Below are 24,976 nucleotides of genomic sequence, written 5' to 3' on the forward strand. Positions count from 1 at the left end.
TTGGGATAATAGTTAAAAAATGTTGTGGTTTGTTCTATATGTTGTTTTCCCTTCGACATGGATTACATTTTTTAATGGCTAAAGAGCTATCTTGTGGTTGAATTTTCCTGCTAAGCTCCAAATATGATATACAGGTATGATAATCACACTCCTGAGAGTTTTCAGCAATAATAGCTAGCAGAGCTAATGCAAAGCCAAATAGCTGTTATCACCAGGTAACTAGAAAAAAATCATGTTTGTTTTCTTTTTTTCTTTCCCCACTTTGCGTAAAATAGGTCTAGCCCAGCCACTTCACAACTTTATTTCCCTTACCTTACCCTCTATCTATTCACAATGTTTATTTTTCCTTGAGGGGCATTATTACAACAGCATGGTGCACATTGCTGAAAGGTTGTTTTTGTTGTCGTCTGGGATATTGTTACAATTACCCTCGATTGCATCTCAGAGAAAATTCATGCCACAAACAATGAAAAGAGTGATTAAATGCATTAAATTGCTGCATAGTTTCGACTCTACTAAATGTTTCTGCAAATTGGGCTCCATTAATCATTGGAATTTGAAACAAACTCAAAAATGTCACAAATCAAATGTCTTTGCGTGTGATCAAACTGGGAGGCTTGTTTATTCATTATTGTCATGCTTTCTTTTGATGTGATTGGAACCATTCCCACATTGGTGAATAGTTTGTATGTTTTACACAGGCTTGGTTTTAAATGTTGGCAATCACTCTAACAGTTGTCAAAAAATGTGAAAATGTGATTGTGTCAGTTGCAGGTAAAGTGTCTGTGTGTGCTTATGTTCCTGAGCTTTCCACTGTCCATGGCTGAGGTCCCCGGACCATGCAGACACTCCATTACTAAGGACCACTTGCTGACACTCAAGCACCTGGTAGGTGTTTTGCAATGACAAAGATAAGATGTGCTGCTAAGTGCACAGTCTTAGCATATAATATTAAAGTAATGACCAATGGTGCAGGTTACAGAGTTACCAAGAGTGCAAAGATACTCTTCTATATGTAATCAATAAAAATATAACAATCCTTCTACTTGGTATTTCCCAAATCATCTGTGAATTGTGAATTACAATGATGTAGAAATGTCCAAGTGCAGACTTAAGGCTCTAGTGCTGACAAGAATGTGTGAAATCAGCAAACCTTGGCAAGTTGCCCTTGAAGAAACCTGAACCCACAATTTGGGAATTGATGGGGAGACACAAGTAACAATGAAGATGTGTTCTGGTTATACTGTGTTCCCAAGCCATAATGCACCTTATATTTACTTACATCACAGAATTTCAGCATGAAACCCATTTGAAAACTCCTTTCAGTTCTATAGGAGCTGATTAGAGCAATCTGAATGAATCGATTACGAGACTAGGAACAAATGAATAACTCCTCATATATGCTGTTTGTGAGAAATCCAATCAGGGGCAAACACGTGCAACGTCATTACGCAAATAGTTGCGTTTCTGCACACAACTTTTGACATTGAATACAGGATGATTTCCCTTATGTCACTCACCAAAATTAACCAAGTAGCGCTCTAGTTTGCTAATGCTCCAAAAATGAGCTCTACTGCTGTGTATCATCTGTTTAAAAGGTGTGCTGCATGTGGCTTCCAGAATTATGAACTTTCGCTACATATGAATGAATACAAATATCCCGTCCAGACTTTAGCATTTTTTGTGCGGAGGGAGATGATAAAACGGAAAAGTCTCAGAGAAACCAATGCACATGAGCCTATTTTAGCAAGTAAGCCAGGGATTGTGTGTCATTTGACTTTACGACAAGTCCCAAAGGGCTTTGTGGCATAAAACATATTCCAGATGAAGGAAACAGTGCATACATGTGTGCAGTAACCCGTTTTTTTTGCAATGTTGCCTTCGTTTATTTGTTTGGTCATTTTTTCATTATTGCATCATATACTCTATTATACAACCCCGAGCACAAAGTATGGAATTATCAGTCTTGGACAAGTACTCACACTGACATATTATTCTGTCGATCAAATTCATAAAAAGCATGAAAAAATAATAAAGTGCAGCTCCTTGGCATTCAGAAACACTAAATGAATAAAAAACACTTTGTGTTGGTCTGTAAATGTTACTTTTATAGACCATGCACAGGGAAAAAAATTTGGGATCAGTCCATTCGGAGGAAAAAATATCTATCTACCTTGGTCATATCCCTCAAGAGGGGTGACCGACAGCAAGACAAACACATACAAAAACAAAGAAAATAAAAAGGGGAAAAAATTGCAAAAAAGCACACACAAAAATTTTTGGACCATGGCCAACCCAAATGCCCAAACAAGTAAAGCACCTCGGCACATAAGTTGGTCATGCTTTTCGTCCCTCCAGATAAAACGGGACACAATAAATAAAGCTGCGATGTCACTCGGGTCAGGGTGACACAACATATAACCTGTTCAACAGCAGGGTCCGACAGATTTCACTGGTTTACCCCTGCCGCATCATACGGGTGCCCTGCCTGTCCCTTAGAACACGTCCAAACAACCCACTATCCTTTTACAACACCTCTCCACTCATTCCTATCACCAACAAGAGCTCGAGCTTCCACTAGATTTAGACCTCTTTCCTGCAGTGCACTCGTAAAACCATCCATCCACGTCAATCGGGGCCTTCCTCTTGGTCTCCTTCCATTTACTTCTGCTCTGTAGATCCTCTTCAATATTTGCTCCTCATCCATCCTCTCCATGTAACCAAACTAACCCAGAACACTCTTATCCACACGCTTGCTCACTTCCACTACTTCTCCAGTTCTGTCTCTCACAATTTCATTTCTCAATTTATCCAATCTTGTTAGTCCTAAAATACTCCTCAAACACTTCATCTCAAAAACATTTAATTTCTCTCTCAAATCTGCATTCAGGCTGCAAGTCTCCATACAACACAGTCGGCACAATCGCACTCTCATACAGTCCCCTCTTAACATCCATACTCATACCCTTGTTGCTCATCACTCTCCTCAGAGCACCCAAAAACCTTGCTTCCTTGATTAAATGTTATTCTTTAGTTGCACCCCTAATGAAGACAAGTGCAGTCAAGTTTAATGAGTGTATAGCTGGTGTAACACTGGTGTTAAAAAATATATGGAATCATGAAAAACAGACAAAGAAATAAAAATAAAAATATATCACTAATATTCAGTTGCACCACCTTTGGCTTTTATGACAGCTTGCAGTCTCTGAGGCATAGACATGATAGGTGACAAACAGTGTTCATCATCAATCTGGTGCCAACTCTTTTTGATTGCAATTGCCAGATCATTTTTGCAGGTTGGAGCCTTGCAATGGCCATTTATTTCCATTTCCACCACAGGTTTTCAATTGGGTTGAGATCTGGGCTATTTGCAGTCAATGACATTGACCTGGAGACTAATCGTCATTCTCCAATGAATGCCTTTATTGTGTTTGCTCCGTGGCATGATGCATTGCCATCTTGGAAAATTGGTCAATCTTTTCCAAACACTTTTTCAATTGAAGAAATAAGAAAGTTGACAAAAATTTCAATGCAAACTTGAGTATTTATTGCAGATTTCACCACAGCCATCTCCCGAGTGCCTTTGCCTGACATAAATGCCTCTCCTTTTCCCCTTGCAGTCTTGTTCATTTGTGTTTAAGTGTCAACAATGATTTCCTTTTAGCTTTCCTATATGAAAATCCCATTGTAGCGCCTTATAATCCGGTGCGCCTTATGTATGCGCTCTTGCACAGTTCTGTCACATACATTGACTCCAACTTCCAACTATTTCCTCTTCATTTGTCTTGTTGTGCATTTTCTGTTTTCAAGACATGGCCTTTTTTTGTTTGTCTTGACGCCTACATGTCCTCCTTGGCCAACTAGTATGCTTGACTACAACAACCTTCCTATGGTGTTTGTACTTGGTCCAAATCTTCCGTAAAGCTGACTGTGAACAGCCCACATCTTTGGCAACCACTCAACTAGAGTTGCCTTCTTCAAGAAGTTTGAAGATCCTGTCTTTGGTAACAAGAGACATCTCTCTTGTTGTAGCCATAATTCTTGCCAATCCATTTAGTACGTGAGCCCTCCAAGGTGTGATAACTGCACTGCTTTTAAGTGCTGACTACCGGGCCGATTTAATCAAAGCAAGGTGGCCAATTACGGAAAACAAATTGAATGGATGTGTCCTTGTTTTCTACTCTAAACTCACTGATTCCATATTTTTTCCTCAGAAATGAGTGATTCCATATTGATTTCCCTAAACTTGCTCTATAAAAGTAACATTTACTGACCATTGCAATATTTTTCTTAATTTATCTTAGTTGTTTCCAAGTGACCATATGTTTCACTTTGGAATTAACTTATGATTGTTTCATGTTTGTGAGTATTTTCGACAAAATAAAATAAAATGCCCAAGACTGGTGATTCCATACTGTTTGCTGGGGGTTGTACATTGAAACCAAAGAACAAACAATCGTATAAATAAATGTACTATGAACTGTATTTTATATATTTTTCTTTTTTTTTTTTAGAAATAACTTTTTTACTATGAGTTAGAAATATAAAAACACCTTGCTGCTTTATTGTACTACACTCTAGCTTTAAAATTATTTTAGGACACTATGCTTACTTCGAATTACACTTTGAACTTTATTGACGGTGTTAAGAAAATACAAATGTGGCATTGAAATGCTCTTCCTGCTTCTATCTGCTGAAAAGCTTTATGCAGATTTTATTTTTTGACACAACCTGGCACCTGCTCAAAGTGCCAAAACCCCTGGTAAATGGTTTACTGACCATGGTGTTACTGTGCTCCATTGGCTTGCCAACTCTCCTAACCTGAACCCCATTGAGAATCTGTGAGATAATGTGAAGAGGAAGTTGAGTGACACCAGTCCCAACACATTGGATGAGCTTAAGGCCGCTATCGAAGCATTCTGGGATTTGATAACACCTCAGCAATGCCACAGACCTCCATGCCACGTCGTATTGAAGCAGTCATTCCTGTAAAAGGATTCCCGACCAAGTACTGAGTTTACAACTGAACATAACTAATTGAAGGTTGAATTTATTTTAAATTTTAAATATAATTATATATATAATTTTTGTTTTTTTCTTACCTTTTTTGCCAAAACCGTCAATATGAAAAAATTAAAAGCCTTGAACTACTTCAGTTGTGTGTAATAAATATAAAATATATGAAAGTCTAATGTTTATCAGTATCACAATGTGCAAATATATACAGTGAAGAATATATATACCGTATTTTGCGCACTATAAGGCGCACATAATCGCCTTTATTTTTTTCAAAAGCTGACCATGCGCCTTATAATACAGTGCGCCTTATATATGGATCAATATTAAGTCGCAAAGTCTTGCAACTAATTGCTCTAGCCGACGACTAGATTTTCCCCGAAAGGCGAAGTCGTCGGGTGTATGCTGGGATTTATATTCCGGCGTTTCATTTCCTAACCAATATGTCAATCATCACTTGAATCAATCACTATTGGCTAAAGTTATTCGGAGGTAAAGGGGGCAGATCCTTTTTATTATTTACAGGCTCGCATAGGCTAAAGGGGCGAAACAAAGCCTGCAATTGGCCGAAAAAGATGAATGTGAATCACACAGTTGGGTTGCACTACGGCATAGAGAAAACATGTTTTACTATACTGTATTTGTAAATATTTTACTCTCCTACACTCACGGTTGTAAGAAGACCATGGTTACGTATCATTAATGAACGTGAAGGCTGCAAGAGAACTTAGGTGAGCTATGCGGTTTTTTATTTTCCCGGTATCTTGTTTTAGAACGATCTTGATGTTTCTGTGATGAGTCTATTTTTAAACTAAATTCAATTCTAAGTGTTTATTGTCATATGCACAGTAAAGAACCCCGTTTCCCTGCACAATAAAATTCTTACTTTGTTGTCCACACAGTTGCCAGCAAAAAATAAAATGGAAACTAAGAAATGTTTGTTTGGTGACATCGTACGGACACCGCATCCGCACGTGTCTACGACACGTATTTGCTTCTTTGCAAGCTTTCAGAATGTTAAGGGGGTAATAAGTTTGACTGAACTATCTGACTGTTTTGTCGACGTTCCCATTGTAGCGCCTTATAATCCGGTGCGCCTTATGTATGTAAAATATCGGACAAAAGACTATTTTTTGGGGGTGCGCCCTATTACCCGGTGCGCCTTATAGTGCAGAAAATACGGTATATATATATATATATATATATATATATATATATATATATATATATATATATATATATTTATATTTATATATATATATAATTAACTTAATATGGGTGCTTAGAGAATGGAATAACCAATAACATCGAAAGAATACTTCTTGGTTCAAATGTGGTAGTGACCCTGCTGTTGATGGTCCGAAAAAATTATTGACTGCTGTTTTCCTCATTCCTGGCATTTGCAAGTCCCAAAAGGGAGAAAAAGGTTATTGCAGACATGCTTCAGAGCAGCCGCAGGAAGTATATCCTCTGCTGGGCCTCTTTCAGAATGGAGATTTTCAAGTCCTGAGAGAGAGTAAATCCCAAGACCTTAGGGGTCTTGACAGTTGACACGGGGTAGTGACATAATGTGATAGGCAGCTGTGGACATTTTCAAAAGTCCACAATCTGTACTCTTGAGCGTGTTATGCTCCAAGTTGTGTGGGCTACACCTGACTGCCAGCTGCTATACTAAATGTGAATGTCGTTCATATCATGTGATCATCAATCTTTAGGAATTTGGGAACCAGGTGTGGTAAGATTCAGTCATTTGTATAGAAGATGAAAAAAAACAGTGCCCTGGTGCATGTGGTAAATGTTGATGACGGTATGCCTTCCCTGGCTTCACCTGCTGTGTTTTGCCTGTCTAGAAGATGTAAAAAACTTTTGTCAGATGGCAGGAGACACGCTGAGCTCAAGAAAGCTCAACAAGTTCTCATATGATGGTGTTGAAGGATGCTCGCTTGGGTCACTGTGCAGTCGTGTTCCAGGCTGAATTGAAACCGTTTGCATGGAAAGCAAGTTGCAGGTGATGCAGAAATGGTGTATCGGTGCTCTTCAGGTGGTCCAGATGAGGTGTTTGAAGGAGTTCGTAAACACTGATGTCAGAAACACAACTCTGTAGATGTTTAGTTGTTGTGGCAGGTTACGTGGCCATTGCAATGGCGACAAAGCAGATGTGAGCTCTGAGAGTTCTAAGGATTTGTTGTAGGTCTGTGCATAGAGTAGATCCAGCTGGTTAGAGCAGAGCAGATTTTTAGGCAAGAAGGGGAACAAGACTTTCAGGCAAGATATAGACCATCCAGGAAGCCCAGTTCTCAAACAGTTATTCCATGTCTTTTTGTGAATCGGAAGGGTAGGATTTGGGGGGTGGTAGGGTTTGGTTTCTGACGATGGTGGTCGGTGTTGGTTTTGAGTGTGTCATTTAAATCTTTATCACTAGAGCATTTCTACCTCATCAGCCGATTGCTAAACAAGGGCACTGTATAGTAAAAAAATATTTAAGATTGGCTATTGTTGACGAAAAATAGAGTTGATTCAAACACTGAAAATGTGTGACAACAAGTGATCTGTTTTCAATACATTGCAACAAAGCTTTGATCCTAAAAACACCACCAAGCTGCTGCACCCAAAATATTTTCTCAAGCTACTCTCAATTTCTCAGACCATGATCAATCAAATTATTATGAAACACATTGAGTAGCTATCCATTATGATATCGATGTTGAATATTGTTAAAAAAAATACTATAAAGGGGTACTTTTTAGATTTACAAGATCTTGTTAGATATGCTGTTCTGCTTGACGAAGGCATTAAAAAGCTCTGAAAACATGATCATGTTATCACTCTCTACAGATGGATAACCAATTGAGAAGTGGGTGCTCGATAACCTACACATTCATAGAACAGAAATCATTGGTAAGGTACCTTTTAAATGTATTTGGATCCTTCTTGGTGCTTTGAAATCACATTTAAAAAATGTTGAGATTGGTGGGCCAAACCATACCTCTGTCTAATCTAGTATAACATGATCCTTTTTCAACAGAATATTATGTAATCGAATATTGTTGGGTCAAGTGAACACAAAATTCTAGCTAAAAAAAGAATGGCATTTCTTTTTTCTTGAAAGTCAACGTAAATGTAAAAAAATTAAAGTAAAAATAAATGTTGTATTTCAGTTCTGGTTCTTACTGATAACCATGGACATACTGTAAAATATCAATCCAGTAACAATCAGTCACGTAAATTCAGATTTGAGCTTACGCCTTTAAATAAGCCAGAATGTTGTGATCAAGGTCTGTGCTCGTGTACCTAAATGTCCCAAAAAATATTCTATTCTATTCTATTCTATTCTATTCTATTCGATACGATTCGATTTGATTTGATTCGATTCGATTCTTTTCTATTCTATTCTATTCTATTCTATTTGAAAGAGGCTACAATTGTTTGTCAAATTTAGTCACCAAAGCCTCCTACTGTTGCTTCCTTCTTACGTGCATTGTTTGGTCTTGATGGCGTCTCAAATAAATCTTTAAAGGACAAAATCTTTAACAATCAGAATATGATTGTATCAGTTCTCCATTGTAAGGATATACTATCCTCACTACACTCTTCTGATACCCCCTGTGCAGAGCAAGTGTTGTTTCGTGAAAGCTGCCTTACCCTGGATATTGGAGCTCCTCACCACCCACTTTAAATATAACAGGGGTTCCGTCAACTATAGATATGTTCAGTCTTTGAGAGCACTCATTCTCAACATCTACTCACAAAAATGTGTTCCGCCAATCAATGAGGAGGTTGAGGTAAGTCAGACTTGAGGGCAGAAGTATTTGCTCAAAATGTTTCCTTTGGAACTAATAGAAAAAAAAATATGCAATGATTTTGACAACCCTTACAGGACAAGCCCGAGAGTTTGGAGGTGCTTTATAAAGGATCTCCTACAGAAGCGCTGCAGAGGGCTTCGAAGGTGCTGTCAGTTTATTTGGAGCTGATAACGACGAGTGATGCACCAGTGGACTGGAGTTGCCAATACGAGTACTCAAAATTTTTCGGATTAAGCACGGAGCAACCTAAAATATCCTCCACACAAAGCTGCACAGGTAGGATCATCAATCTATTAAGAGCTACTCTACTGTTACTCGAAGCCTCAGAGGTCACAGAATTTCTGTAATCTCCTACAGAAAGTTATGTTACGAGGTCAGTGAAGGCCTCTCAGAGAAGACCACTGAGAAACCTGTACAAGCTTGGCTTCATCATCACCTCAATCTTCGGAGCACTACTGTTCATATTTACTATCTTCTGTCTAATCACACAAAAGGTACCGGTTATTCTATTTACCTGATCCCCAAACCGTCAGCTTCGTAAACACTCTAAATTTGTTCCATTAGCTTCGCGTCTTGGTTCTGAGGAATTTGACCTGGCAATTACATGTTGAAGAGTTCTTAGCGATTGCTAATGTAAGACTGTGTTGTACCAAAAAAACAACAAAGTCATGAACCTCAATGACTAAGACGGAAATGTTCTGAATCCTTTGAGAAGCTTGATAATCTGAGTTTATATACGTCTGGCGGTCTTAGTATATACACATGCCAGGAACAACTGGAGATAAAGATGTACAGTCATAGAAGGAATGTTGCAAATTCAAAGCTGCAGTCAATTTGTATCAAATGCGAAATTATGCATTAAAAGAACTTTGGTGGAATACACAATGTTGCTCGGAAAGGTATATTAAAATTGTGAAACATTTTTATGGTTTGAAGTAAGATTATTATGCAGTCGTGTTCAATTTGTTAAGCTTGATAAGTTCTCGCTCTTGTTGTTCCCTGGGGGTAAATTAAATGTAGGCATCTGTGTTTTGCTTCTTGCGGTTAAGATTTTAGAAGCATTTTTTTACTTGTGTATCAGCATGACTTTTTTCCTAGTCATTTCGTCATTTCTTTATGTGGTTGTCTAAGTAGAATTTTTAGACTTAAATATACATTAACTCAACTAATGACTTGACGTAACTTTGGCCTGAATGCAGCTAGCAGGCCATTTATGATCCTTCAAGCTGTGACCAAGATGTTATCATTAGGAGTGGAAATACTAGTTGGTTTTTGGACTTGTTTTAAAGGCCTATATAGGTTTAAGAAATTGGTCTGTTGGTTTGTGTTTTTTTTTCTTAATCATATTATTTCGTTTACATGTAGGCAATTTTATGCAAAATGAACTGTTAACCCTATATGCAGTTTGGCAATAACCCACCAACCAATTAGAGATTTTCGTAATACGCTTACAATTTCGTATTACCATATTTATGTGAGGCTTATTTGGAATGGTAGCCAGAATTAGCGTGTGTAATTTGTTTTTTCTGCTACAAGACCAAGGATTCAATTCGGTCCAAAAAGATTAGATAAAATGCAGAAGAGGAAATTGTTCAAATTGAGTGTTTACGTAAGCCGGAATTCTATTTATGGAAGGAATAACTCAAATGTGGGCAGCACGGCGGCGCAGTGGTTAGCGCTTGTGCGGCACAGTTCATGTCATGGGAACCTGTCGTGGTTATTAAGCTTTTTATCCAGGAAGTCTGGAGTGGGTTCAAATCCAGCTCCAGACTTCCTGTGCGGAGTTTGTATGTTCTCCCCGTGCTTGCGTGGGTTTCCTCCGGGCACTCCGGTTTCCTCCCTTGTTCCAAAAACATGCATTTCAGGTGAATTGGCCGGTCCAAATTGTCCCTAGGTGTGAATGAGCGAATGAGTTGTCTGTCCCTGTGTGCCCTGCGATTGGCTGGCAACCAGTTCAGGGTGTCCCCTGCCCACTGCCCGGAGATGGCTGGGATGGGCTCCAGCCCCCCCGCGACCCTAATGAGGATAAGCGGTACGGCTAATGAGATGAGATGAGATAACTCAAATGTCACAACTGGTTTATCAGAAAACCGAAAGAGAACATATGTGGATGGGCTTTATTTGCGTTCACATGGCTTTACGGAACAATGGACACTGCCAGCGTGTAATAATGGTCAATGTTATTCTCCACAGATTTGATTATATTATTTTTTTTTTAATAACAATCTTTCCATAATTGTGATCATGTTAATGATGCAACCTGGACTTTTGTCGAGACAGCTTATTACTAAATTGTATCATTTCAGTTGTAGTATTTCCATTGTGTTCTTATATATGACTAAAAGACTTTTGAGGGAGCTTCCAAGGAGAGCCTCCCCCATTATGGTCATTACCAATCTCATTTCACAACCATAGTTAGCTTGTGGCCATTCAAGCTTAGCACATCAGCTTCAATTTACAATTCTATAAATATAAACATTGTCTTAACACACAAAGAATATGATTACAATCAAAGCTTCATTCTACAGGCATGTGCGTGCTATCCCGGTAGAAATGTTGTAAAGGTTGGTCTACTTGATAATGTATGGCATTAAGTTTGGCTTTTTAAACGATGTTCGGCTTGTGATTTCTTCTAGTCTTCTGTGAAAACATATATTTGGAATTCTCTAATCTGAGCGATTGCGTGCATTTTTTTAACTTATGGCAAGTAAATCTACATACACAATACTTGTGAAGACCAAGAGCACTAAAAAAATTGCAGGTCTTGCTTGGTATGACTTCTGAAGCCCAAGAACACTATGAAACCCAAAACTTATGGATCATTTTTAGAATCCAAATAGAGCCAAGAGACACCATGTATTTGAATTACTCTCTGCTTTCCCACTGATGCTCTTCTGCTCAGTGTGTCATCATCGAAATTATGAAACTTCAAAAGAGTACTTGTTATGAGACTTCAAAAGGAAGGTTTACTTTGGCATTGATAGTTTTAAAAGACAACTGGAACGCACCAGGCATTACATTGCTTTATCAACACGCCACAAGAGAAAGTAGAACATAGAGTAGAGAATGGTCCAGAGGTTTTTGTGTGTACACTCCTTATTAAGCTTTTTATCATTGATGGAAGGCAAACAATGTGTTTGACATTTCTTTTTTTATCCTGGACTTGTAGTTTTCTGAGATTTTGTGCGTAATGCTAACCATGAGCAGACCCAAAGAAACAACTTTGCAATCAGAGTATCCTAATCAAGGACCACTGTCTCTTGGGGGATTTGTCTAAAAAAATTGAATTTCAATCAGGACTGATTAGAAATCAACCAAAAAACAATGTTTCTCGGGGTCTAATACAGAGGAAACCAAATCTACTGTGGTGAATTAGTTGTTCTCATGAATTCACTCATTAATGAGATTAACACATTTGTTTGTTTAGAAACTCCCGGAACAGCCAAATTTGCATTGCACAGAGCTGGGTTCTCACATCATGTCTTAAAGTTTGACGTCACTCACTCTTAAGGCTATAGCTACATCGAGAGGTACACAACTATATAACATTCAAACCACACCACATCTCTCCTCTTATGTAAAAAAACAAAACTCTCTCTAGAAGAAATACATGAAGATGGAGAATTGGTTTGAATACAAGTTACAGGTAAGTTAGTAGTTGTGTTATCAGCAATAGCATTATCACTGTCACTACTAGTCTCTTGTCCAGCACCCCGGAAAGCTGGCTCTGGGATTTCCTGTAAATCTCTCCGGTTTCTCAGAGCAACTGTTCCATGATTGGTTTGGATGATGTAAGACCTTGTTTCTGCAACTCTCGCGATTATTTTCGTTACAGTTTTCCAAATCATTTCCCGGTCAAATTTTACGTTAATGGGCTGGCCAGGCTGCAAAACAGGCAGAGGTAGGATGGAGTATCGCCTGTTGTAGAAGAATCAGTAGGAAGCTTAGGTCCGTAGGTCCTCTAGTTATACTGCTTGGTGGTCAACTGTAGTTGGCCTCAGATGTTGTAGCAGTACAGGAACTGTTGCTTTGATTTCAAATCCGATCATCAGCTGGACTGGGCTTTGTCCTGTTACTTCAATAGGCAAGTCTCTATAGCTCAGCAAGGCGAGTTGTGAGTCTGGTTGGCAAATAATTATTTTATCTATGCATGCACACCCTTAGCTGCTTCATTCTGTCAGAGTTGTACTCCTCACTAAATCGGCAAAACTGATGAAGCAAACTAAGGACCATTGCTAGTGATAATTTGCTTTGGAATCCCCGATTTGGCAATCAATCACTTCAGATGTGAGATGACTTGGTTACAACTTGTTGAAGTTAACTTTGAGATCTCTGGACAGCGCGAGTAATAGTCACTAGCAAATATTGTTTACAGACCGGTTTAAATAAATCAGCAACTATCTGCTGCCAAAGTCGCAATGGCTATGTTGTTGTGACGAAAAGTTATTTTCTCTCTGATGGTTTATGTTTGATGCAAAACTCACTTGTATTCACAAAATCAGCATTTTTTGGCTCATACCAGGCCACCACACTGTCATGTTAGCTCTTTTCCAGCACTTTATAAGTCCCTGACGACCTGTGTTTATTTGTGATAATACATCGTTTTACATTGCAAGTGGAAACACAATATAATAAAGTCCATCAAACTCGGAAAAGTAGGCTCTGGCTGGATGAAACTTAATCAGGTCAACTGGAAGATCTGACACCTCTGGCGGCCAACATTCACTGGTGTAAAAAATTACTTTTTGATGCGCGCTATCGTTGCTTGTGGCCTCTTTCATCGCTTGTAATCTGTGCCGGGTGATTGGTCTGGTTTCAATCACTGCTTGAACATATGCTTTCACCTCATGCATTGTGCAGTCCAGCAGGGGGTTGTGAGACTGAGTGTCTGAAACAACAAGATGTGTCCCTGGCACATGAAAAGCCTCAGCATTGTACCTCAATACACGCATCATGAACCTCTGACACCTCACCGCTGTTTTATCCAAGTCATAAATGTTGATCAATGGAACTAAAGGTTTGTGGTGTGTTTTAGCACAAAATTGTCCCTGCCTTGTAAGTATCTTCTAAAACGCTCACAAATTCAACCGTTGCAAGACATTTCTTTTCAATTTCTGAGTATCTACTCTCAGTCTATGTCAGTGTTCTTGAGCATATGGCAATTGGTCTCAATCCGTCACTGTGTTCTTGGAAAAGAGCACCTCCTAAGCTATTGGTATTTTGATGTAAGAACGGTGGACATCAACATTCTTTTTACCTTTTAGAAATCTTTCTCTTGTGCTTTCCCTAATGTCCATGCAATGTTATTTTTGAGCTGGTTGTTTATGGGGTGCATGACATTTGAGAGATCCGGAAGAATTTTTCCCAAATAGTTTGTCATTACAATCCTTTTTCATAATCCACTCATATTTTTGGGGCTCCCAAGTTCTGCAACGGCTCTGACTTTCTCAGCATCTGGCTTGATTCCTACCTTTACAATTACATTATGTGTCCAAAGTAGCAAATTTTAGCTTTTCTGAATTGACATTTGTCCTTTTTCAATGCCAGTCAGGTTTGTATATTCTGTCTTCCACACCTTGTGCATCTATTTCTTGCTTTAACTGACATATATTTTATTTGTCTGACATCCTTGTTCTTAAACTGTCTTTTGTCATATTGTTTTGGCTTGTACATTCTTTTACTTACAAAACCCACATAGTCGCTTTGGCACTGGGATTCTGTGCTTTAATAATGTCAGACTGACATGCAATATTTATTCTTTTTAAAAAGTCAGCTCCGGTGCCAGTTGCAGATATCGGTATTGGCATATATTTAGCCGATAAAGCCAATTATTTAGCACAACACCAAGCAACAGCCAGGTTAAAAGCCCAATCCGCACTGTCGGCAGTCACAGACTGCAGCCTGGAGCGAGTTAGGGCTGTCGCTAATATTATTCATATTCATGAATATTTTTCACATTAGCATTTACTATCTTTTTTTCCTCTCCAACCCCCTTTGTTAACTGTTATTTTGAGGTAGTGTCCTTAATGTGCAGCGACACACACACACACGCAGACAAAACCGGTGTCTCAGTCTCCTGTGAATTTCCCTGCGGGGATGAATAAAGTATCTATCTATCTATCTATCTATCTATCTATCTATCTATCTATCTATCTATCTATCTATCTATCTATCTATCTATCTATCTATCTATCTATCTATCTATCCTTCACGTGAAGGCAATATCGTTTTTCCCATGCTTTTCAGCACCGCTTTTCCAATAGAACGAGTATCACGATCGTAAGAAATATTATTATTTCTTTCTTCTCATTAAAAAATATTGATTAACATGATTAAAACATCAAAGCGATCGTTGTCTATATTATGAGTTTATTCAAACATATTCATGCAAATGTCACCAACATTGGAGGTGACTTATCGTTGCTAACAGCTATAATATTTACGACCACGACTAGTTGTACACAAGTAGAGTATATAGTGTGCTATAGTAGTCTTATTGTAAGGCATGTTTATTGTACCGTATGTAGTTGTTCACTGATCGCTGCAACCCTGTGTAAACCAATGTTTGAATTAAATTTAAAATCTGACTATCTATCTACTGTTTGCAAGCTATGACACACTTCAAACATAGTGTTGTGTGGTCGTGTGGAATACCACACTTGTAGTCATGTGAGTTGTATTGAAATTCTAATTCATTTACTTCTAAAAGGTTTCAGAGCCTAAAATGTTTGCGCCAATTTTCAAGCTTTTACAGTAAATGAATGCTGGCTCCAACATCAGTTATCTGCCTCCGCTTAATACTAACAATAGGTATCGTTGTCGGCCCTAAAAAACAATGGTTGATTCTTACTTCTGACACCATGTCATGAATTCACATTTATGGAGATAAAAAATTGTTTAGTTAGGAATTCCCGAAACATCCAAATCGGATTGCACATAACGGGATCCTCAAACCTGTCATAAAGCTTGACTTCACTCTTAAAGCCATACTTCTAGTGGTACACCACTATTGTTTTGCAGTGTCAGACTAAAAAGTGGATTGCATCATAGACTTGTTGACACTTAATGGTTAATGCACATTAAGCAAAGTTCTTAGTTCATTAATCCAATGTGTGAATAATCTGCAATACTGGGTTGGGTTACATATAAAGGTCAGATTGTTCGACCAAGCCAGGACAAATGCATTTGTTATTTACAGTAGATGACCATTGATGTCATTGATGGCGGCCAACGCAGAAGCATGAGATGAGCAAACATGATGAACTGAAACATTTTTAAAGTGTCGGAAAATCTGCCACGGCTGTAAAAGCGGAAAAAACAAACCAGGTCAGACTTCATAAAACGAAGAGTAGGCCTGCCACAGCATTCGCAGAGCTTGTATTCTCCGCCACATCAAGTGGTGATCTTGGTCATTCCGGTACCTTCAAAAATACCGTGTTTTGGCGCAGTGAAAGAGGAATACATCAGGGGTGTCAAACATACAGCTGGATTTGGCCAGCCAAATATTTTAATTCAGCCTTCCTACAAGTTTTATAGTGAGTGATTTTTCCAGTATATGGCCCTTAAGCAAAAATGAGTTTGACTTCCCTTGAATAAAGAATAATTCTTACCAGGTCATATATGGGCTCTACATGGCACTGCACTGCTCGTAGTGTAGTTTGTCTAACAGATTGAATTTAGGTGATTTCTTGATTCAACAGAGGTGGTGGAAATCAATTTTGGGTGTGGTTTGATAAATTGAATTGAGATTTAACAATGGTGAGCAATTACTTTTTCACATAGAGCCAAATAGGCCTAGATAGTTTTTTGTGCCTTAATAAATTGAATTACTATTTCAAAACTGCATTTTGTATTTCATTCGGTTGTCTCAGTGTAATTTTAAAATTGATTTAAAGATCTGAAACTGTTGTGAGTGATAAATATGCAAAAACACAGAATTCAGGAATACTTTTTCATGGCACCGTACATAATTTTTAGTCTTTCAAAATGACATCAAAATGAACAAGACATTTCTTATGTGCTTGCTGTTTGTGGAAAGAGATAAATGGGCCAGTGGTCAGACTTTTTTTTATTGGATGCAGAAAATATACACACCCCAATTAACCCCAACCAAGGTAATTAATCCCAAAACCCTGCATCTTTTAATCTTGACAACTTTTTCCTGGGGAGGAATAAATCTTTGAAATGAGATAACTTTCTGGAAGATGTGTGCATACATTTTTTGAATGTTTTCATCCCCCATTATAGGTTTAAGATGAGGGAATGTTATTAGTATTTGTCAATTCCGGACGTGCACAATCCTTTGAGAGTGTGTGTGATTTAAGGCTATCAAAATAAATTTGACTTGATGATGAAACCAATCCTGTTCAAATTCACATTATTAAAGACAGAATAAACCTGTCACAATTTTAACAGCCTATCATTAATCACGAATGTTTTATGTGAGATTTTCCCTTGCATTTTTGTGGTCTTTGTCTGTAAAGAGATTCCGTATTCTAAAAGGGATGTCAAGGTATGAAATCATTTTCCCAACAATTACCGCACGTCTGTTCTATGAAATTTAACTTTAAATGGACGTTATCGGTTTCAGATAAATTATAAGGTCACTTTAGGTTGCTGGTCGTTTAGCACAGTTTTTCTCAACCCTTTTTGAGCCAGAGCTCGCCTTTTTTATTTCAAACATTTTGAGGGACACAGTCTGTCAACAATTTTTTTTTTTTATTATTTTAGCTATCAAGTTCATTTTTTTGCATGCTTAAATCATCATGTTGCCTCAATTAACAGTATAATGTTTTGTTGTTTTTTTCCAATTACCTCGGTTCAGGAGTTAGTATTTATAACAGTTTATTCAATTAGGTTAATCATTTAGCTATAATTTTGGATTTTACTTCATTTGTAACATGTTTTTCAAGTTTTATAATATTTGTATTGTGTTTTTCTAGAAAAATAACAAAGGTAATACATAAAATGTGCAAAAATGATCAACCAAGGGGACATTTTATTTTATTTTTCCTTTTTCTTTTTTGTAAAATAAGAAAAATGACTTTGATTAGAATATTAAGTTTTTCTCATTATTTGTGGCCACCATGGCTCAGGAGGTAATATCGATTTTTCCTTTGAATGTCTTGGTTTGTATTCTGAAGTCATGTTGCTATTTATAAATCAAGTGCACGCTTACGTAGATTATTCAATCTAACATTTTCTTCTTTTTGTCAAGCTTAACCTGTAAAAAAGGTGCACTGGTACTACACAGTGCATGGTGGTGAAAAATGTGTTTAAAATACTTATCTTGGACTTATTTCTCAATGCGGATAACATATCACTTTTACAGGGGTGTGTTTCAAAACAGAAACAAACATTTGCACGGTGAATTTTCATTGCAAGTCATCACATTAAACTAATTGTGTCATTTTTATTTGAAACAGAGGACCCACCTCCGTCACAGAATGGTGTCTTATACGACTTCTAGGTAAGAACAAACTGCACAATATCTTTAATTGTTCCTTTTTTGGTTGTGTCTAAGCATTTTTTCATTTTAAAGCAGAGATCACCATGGCACAGAGCTGGAGCTACAATAAAGTGAGTATCCTTCCCGATTTGAAAGTTTAGAAGTTCTTGCCATGCTACCTGATCCCATATTTGATTAAGATAATTAAAGGAAGTTGGAAAGGAAGGATTTTTTTCACCATAATTATCATGAATGGTTGGACAAAGTAAAAAACAGGAATGTCCAAAAAGCCATTCTCCAAACAGCATATCCTCTCAAGGGTCTCAGGCACATACATAAATATCAGTTTTCAAATGTTTTATTTTGTATTTATGCATGTACAGCAGCCCCCTGTGATGTGACGTAATCTGTTCTGAAGTGGGGATCGTAAGGTGAAATTGTATACACCTATGGTGATTAGCTAACGCTTTCAAAATCCCTGGCGTCTCAAGTAAAACATTAAAATTGTACATACAAAAAGTACCACATATCAATAATAAAATACAATTGGTACTACTTATATGTAATATACAAGTATATAATTAAATAAGTATAAATACATATACATGTAAAGGGAAAATATAACTGTATTTAATTGTTGGTGTGGCGTGCCTTGTGCTGGTAAAGAGGAGAAGTGTGTGGATGCAGGGGCTGTTGTACTGCGGATTAAAATTATAATGGATGGTCTTTCTTTATTATTTTTATTAAGTGACGCGATCGTTAATTATTATGTTCCCAAATGACGGTAGCGTTTAGTATGCCTTTTTTTCGTACATCGGGATAGTTTTAAGCTTCGTTTCCATGGTAATCATGCTACTTACTTTAGCATCACTGCAAATATTGGGAGGCAAAGCTAAGCCAGTCAAAGATTGTTACGCAAGATTCTGAAATGAACAAGGAGAGAAAAAGGGAATATTAGGGGAGGGAGTTAAGCCAATAGCATTTTGGCATCTTCATAATGCCGTGACACAAACCAAGAACAGACCAGCATGTGATGTGCATCAACCAATAGGAGACAGGCATTTTAGAGATGTACGAGGAACAGTCTTACGTACGAAACAAACACCAAAAAGTTTGAATTTTGTAAAAATTCAGACATGGGTCAGAATTTGTTGTTGATGTCGTACGATGAAAAAAATGTCATTAGGAGCATAAATGTCAACCTTTTGACATTAACAAGCAGTGGATTTTATTGCACACTCTTTTAACGCACAAAACACAATCCTTTTCCAGAAAAGGAAAAAGAAAAAAAAAACACTTGTACTCGTTTAAAACCAGAATTGGCAACTTTTTGTGTTGGTGGGTACAAACAAGAAGCAAAAACACAATTTCCACATTGTAACGTGAAAACGGTTTAATATCTTAAAAGTGCCGTATCTCGGGGTGTTCCCAGTTATATTTTGTCCCATCAGTAGTAAGCTATTTTAAAACCAGCTACTTATAAGAGACATTGTCCATTATTTAGCGCCTCTTGGTTGTAAAAAAAACTCAACCTTTTTTAATCAAAAAAACAAAAATTGGTCTGAAAAACAATAAATATACGTGATCAATCATGTAATCATGTTTTCTTAGTACTCTTAGGTCAAGTTATTTGTATTTATTTTACATAACATAAGACTCACCTAGAGAAAGCTGACATGATTATCAGCATTTTGCTGCTGCGGGTAACGTTCAAAACCAAAACATTTTTGAAAGGTTGTGCAAAAAAATGAGAAGAAAAATGTGCATTTTGATCACTTCGAGTTGCCGTATTATGTATTCTTCTTTGTGGTTTACAGAACCTGTTTTCAGTTTCACTTCACAATACAGCAACATCTAGCGGTCAAATATTCCTCTGTGTCCTTTTAAGTGGTTGTTAGGGCTGGAATTTATTAAGTTAAAAGTAGGTTAAGAAAAACATGTTGTTCCATCTGAGTTGCTTTTAGGAGATTCAAATTGAATTCTTTTAGTCAACAATGTGGATAATAGCAGAAAAAAGTGGAAATTGTGGTATCCATGGCTGCTGTTTTTGTATTTGCAGTTCTGTCAGTCCGCGGCAACAGATCGAGCCCCCGTGAAGAACTCCATCTGCTCAACAAAAAACAAGACTCACCACGCTCAACTTATTGAATCCAAATTGTTCTTCTAACCCAAAGAAACCATGAACTTTGATTGAAGAATATTCTGCCTGTATTATGCATTTGCAGCCTATTACTAATACATTTCAAGTCCGTTAAAGTATTTTTCCACTACATATCCGGACTAATGTATCGCTCGCTTAACCAGTTGTTTCTATTGTTAATTTATTAGTTTGATTCTATATAATTTCTGTGTAATAAATGCAAATATATAATGTATATTTTATTTTCAAAACCAGATTTTATATATGAAAATTATCACATTTAATATAACTTTATTCACTTCAAGCATTTTCCAGCCTAATTCTTTTATTTTAATGTCTTATTTTATGAATCCAAAATATGTTCTCCCACATTGCTTATCCATTTTTCATTGCTTAATGCAGTGTCAAACAAAAATATTGGCCTGCAAGAAACATATGGTAATTTTGCCACAATTCAGGCTTCAAAATGAAAGCTAAAAAACTGAAAAAAAAATTCTAAGAAACATCAACATTTGAGACACAATCGTGAAGTGGAACCAAATTGTTTCAACATTTTATATTTACAATTTTAAAAAGAAAAAAAAATGAAATGCAGCAAAAATATTTCCCCCGTGTTCTCTCAGCTCAGCTAAATGACACCAGACGTTTCCTGATGACTTCTAAATGATCCAATGTCGACCTAATTGAATAACAACTAATCTATAATGGAATGGTTTAAAATTAACTAAGGTGTCAGAAGGGCCAGGCCAAAGTTCAGACCTCAATCCTATAGGGCATTTGTAAAAAGATCTGGAAAATCCATCACCATTAAACCGTAAGGAACTTGAGCTGTTTTGTAAGCAAGAATGGGAAAATATTTCTGTTTCAAGATGTGCAAAACTTATAGACATACCTAAAAAGACATGTGGCTGTGATCACAGCAAAAGGAGGTTGTTTAAAGTATAAACTCAAAGGGGGCAAATATTTTTGCAATTCCTACTTTTCAATTATTATTTTTTTGTTAGCACAATACAAAAGGTTGGATAAATTTGGTTTCTTTTCACGATTGTGTCTCACATGTTGTTGATTCTTAGAATATATTTTGAGTTTTTTGTTTACAGGTTTGTAGCCTAAAATCTGGCTATATGTCAAAAAGTCCTGGGGGGCAATACTTTTGCAAGGCACTGTATTTGTTTTGTATTTGAGAATAGGTTTCGGGGAATTTGGAAAATAATTCTGTTATTGCTTAGAAACCCCATTGGAAACCATAAAAGTCTCTTTGATGGGACTTGGTGGGAAGATGTTTCAAGACAATCCTGCCATTTGATTTTTTTGTTCTTTCTTTGACCACAAAAATGAAAGTTCTCACTGAAAAGCAGAAAATAACTGTAGGGATGTTGTGAGTGAAATGATGTTGTATTTTCCTGGTTAGTTGTTTTCCTGTAAAAAGCCATCCAGAAGGTTTGAATATATGAGCTTCAGCGCAATTTGGAATATTCTCACATGCGTGTATGGGAAGATTTGTGTGAGAAAAAGCGCAGAAGCCCGAACCGTGCAATATAATATGATCTACAACAGCAGATTATCACTTTTGGCAGAGTTCCGATGGACAACGAATCCAATTACATTACGTTATCGTTATCTTTCTGAGCAAAGTCAAATATTTGAATTATTCTTTTCTCAGATTATGTTTTTTATTATGTAATAATAAAAGTTCTCAAGCTAATCGGGCCCAAACTAAGGCTGCGTCCCATTCTTCGCACTTTCACTCGCTATGTGCCCTAGTCACTCGGTTTGCGCGTTCACGTGAAAATGGGGTGTGTCCCGATACTCTCAAGACCGAGGCAGAAGTGCCCTCAAACCAAGTCGTAACCACTTCAAGACCGAGGGGGCTCTCGACCTCACTTGGCAGCGAAGTGACTACCCAGAAGGCTTTGCGAATTCTCAATATCAACAAAGATGCCCGAAAAGGAACCACACAAATGTAAGTAGTTTTCCACAACCACGCATGTATTTGCAATAAAATGTATTGAGATATCTTAGTTAGACGTAAATGCAATAGAAAATCGTATTTTCGCGTTAAAACACGAACATTGCAAAATCGCTACTTTACGAAGTGCACTAATCTACCAAGGGAGCTGGCAAAAAAAAACCTTCACGCTACAAACTGTAAAGTAGGATAACTGTGCAGAAAATCACGGTTCAGCCCATCCCTGTTTTTATCTTAAACGAGTCGTGCTTTTCATGTACATGGCCAGTCGCTAAAGGAGCATAGTCAGAATACCGTTCTGGACATAAGCGCTTGTTTACTGCACACAATTTCGGGTGTCGTGTTTTATTTACAATATGATTCTTTCATGTGAGATCAGAATGCATTAGTTTTCATCATGCATTACGAGTAATGTCTCCGAATTTCACGTGGAAATACAGTTGAAACAAACTACTATCACATAGTTCACTGTCTTCTCTGTAAACACATATTAAGTGAACGAATTACCTTCTCAAAATGTTGTCCAAATGTGGAGACAATTCTAAAGCATATGTGATGCTGGCCAATAGAAGGCTCATACAGCCATAAGAATAACATGTCAATTTCATGTCTCACATCAACTAGTTGAGCATCGTATACACAGTTGTTTTTGTACAATACATCAGCATTAAGTAATTCTTGTTTTTTCCACCCAACCTAAAGGCCATTGTAGAACGTCCCGTGGAAGAGCTGGTCACCATCACAGCTACCACGCCATCCACACCACCGGGCACGTCGTTGGCACCTTCTAATCCGGCGCCAAACCCCAAATCACCCAGAAAAAAAAGGAAGCACGATACACTCCTTGACTTTTTGAAAGTGGAGTCTGCCGGAGTGAGGAAAAGTCTCGAAGAAACTGTGGCCAAAACTGAGCGGTTCCCGTCCTTTTTGGGAAGCTCGCGGACAAATTTCCAGAACAGTGACATCTCTGCAATGTTTCCCTTTGTTTTATAAAAGGAAAATATTTTTTTTTATTAAGAACTCAATGAAGTTCCAGTTTGTGTTTTCCAGCTTCATGGAAGTATTGGTATATTTTTGTTAAAATTTGTGACACATTATTTATTTACTATTATGTATTTTGGCCCAATGTGAGTTTGTTTTTCTGAAAGTAAAGTATTATTTAAGCTGGAGTGATTTGTAGTTGTTTTCTGTCCAACAGTCACATAGTTCACACGCAGTATCTCACATCATTATGAAATAAACCACCAAGGTGTTACTCAAAATGAAGATGTTTATTGAATAGTAATGCAGAAAAGCACATAATGCAAATGTGGGTCTGACTTAAAGAGCCTAAAATATGGCTTTTGGGCAATTTATTCCATATTAACTGTGGACAATTCTTTGTACGGTGGACCTGGGAACCCTGAAGACCCGTGACACCACACGGTAGGACAGAGCGTGGGCCAGCCAGTACACGTAGATCAGGACCTCCAGCCATGGCCCTGTTCCCTCTTTAGCAGCTCCTGCAGGGCCCACATAACCTTCTTGCTCAACCTTAAGTCCTGAATGAGTTCTGACTCCACATTCAACCATAAGCACAGGATGGGAACATTCCTGTCCAACCTGTCCATGCTTATGGGACAGCCACTCTGGAACACAATAGAAAACAAACATTTTAGACATAAATGTGGGCATAGAAAAGAAAAAGACCGCTTTAACTGTGATGTAAGCATCATGAAAAAATGTTGAAATTTTTTTGGTTTGAACAAATTTATTGACACTAATAACAAAAAAAAACAATCATGACAATCACAACAGCAATCAAGCACATTCACAATATTATATTCCAATATGATGTTATTAACAGCAAACACAATGTGAGGGTTTGAACAACCCTTCTCGAAAATCCTATTTGCAATCAAGCATATTCACAATTTCATTATATGATATCTTTGTTAGTGTCAATAGATCTGTCCAAGCCAAAGTCGATTGTCTTTTTTGGTCTGAACAAATCCCTTGACACCAACAACAGAAAACAATCATGACCAAACAACAGCAATCAAGCACCTTTTTTATATCCAATGACAACTCTTTTGAATTAAATTCCTTATGAACTAAGGTTTTTGGGTCGTACAGGGAAGTTTGGTGACGATATTATGTCAGCTTAAGGGTCAGGTGGACTGTTCTTGTGTTTGTTTACTTTTCGTCATGTCACACATTCAAGACCCCTACTATGTGTCATAAAATGGCATTAAGATACTAATAAGTAGATTGCCATTTATGTCTACACAAACATAGGGTATTATGTGAACGTGCATTGTATGTTTACTCTTACTGTATTTGACCGAACGGGTCATTTTTTTACTGAGTGTACGTACCTTGTAAAGGTGAATCAGCACTACATAGCGCCGAAGCTGTCTTCAGTATAGCACATTTCTCCTCCGTTGATTGGAGACACGGAAAAGATGATGAGCTTTCAGGCAATCGGTAATAACACAGCTGTAGCGGGCATTTTTAACGTTGCACGAACTCTCCAACTGACACACTACAAGATGAGACTCGAGTTGTTTACATGTGACGTAGACCAATACGTCACTGAGGTCTACAGCCAATTAATATTA

At 37.5% G+C, this 24,976-nt stretch overlaps 1 protein-coding gene and 2 long non-coding RNA genes across 6 annotated transcripts in view; 2 read left to right on the forward strand and 1 right to left on the reverse strand.

The window, feature by feature from the left end:
* csf1b (colony stimulating factor 1b (macrophage)) overlaps nucleotides 1-22,121 on the forward strand; it is a 39,512-nt gene extending 17,391 nt beyond the window's left edge. The window contains exons 2-9 of one of the 4 annotated variants that reach the window (XM_088332490.1): nucleotides 769-888; nucleotides 7,852-7,914; nucleotides 8,628-8,798; nucleotides 8,894-9,095; nucleotides 9,177-9,313; nucleotides 18,245-18,288; nucleotides 18,361-18,398; nucleotides 20,327-22,121. In XM_088332490.1, coding sequence (XP_088188616.1) covers nucleotides 769-888; nucleotides 7,852-7,914; nucleotides 8,628-8,798; nucleotides 8,894-9,095; nucleotides 9,177-9,313; nucleotides 18,245-18,288; nucleotides 18,361-18,397 — 774 coding nt within the window. In that variant the 3' untranslated portion in view covers nucleotide 18,398; nucleotides 20,327-22,121. The remainder of the gene's footprint in view (nucleotides 1-768; nucleotides 889-7,851; nucleotides 7,915-8,627; nucleotides 8,799-8,893; nucleotides 9,096-9,176; nucleotides 9,314-18,244; nucleotides 18,289-18,360; nucleotides 18,399-20,326) is intronic. The other 3 variants (XM_088332491.1, XM_088332492.1, XM_088332493.1) reach the window with 3 other exon arrangements.
* A 7-nt stretch (nucleotides 22,122-22,128) lies between these two features.
* Nucleotides 22,129-23,545, forward strand: LOC148370135 (uncharacterized). The gene is made up of 2 exons (XR_015850091.1): nucleotides 22,129-22,370; nucleotides 23,079-23,545. It is a non-coding gene; the product is annotated as an uncharacterized LOC148370135 (long non-coding RNA).
* An 83-nt stretch (nucleotides 23,546-23,628) lies between these two features.
* Nucleotides 23,629-24,899, reverse strand: LOC148370136 (uncharacterized). The gene is made up of 2 exons (XR_015850090.1): nucleotides 24,734-24,899; nucleotides 23,629-24,004 (listed from the first exon to the last, which is right to left on the reverse strand). It is a non-coding gene; the product is annotated as an uncharacterized LOC148370136 (long non-coding RNA).
* Nucleotides 24,900-24,976: the final 77 nt, after the last annotated feature.

Source organism: Urocampus carinirostris, chromosome 3 (genome assembly GCF_059441175.1).
Source record: "Urocampus carinirostris isolate Australia breed hairy pipefish chromosome 3, RoL_Ucar_1.0, whole genome shotgun sequence".
In the NCBI taxonomy this organism is placed as follows: Eukaryota; Metazoa; Chordata; class Actinopteri; order Syngnathiformes; family Syngnathidae; genus Urocampus; species Urocampus carinirostris.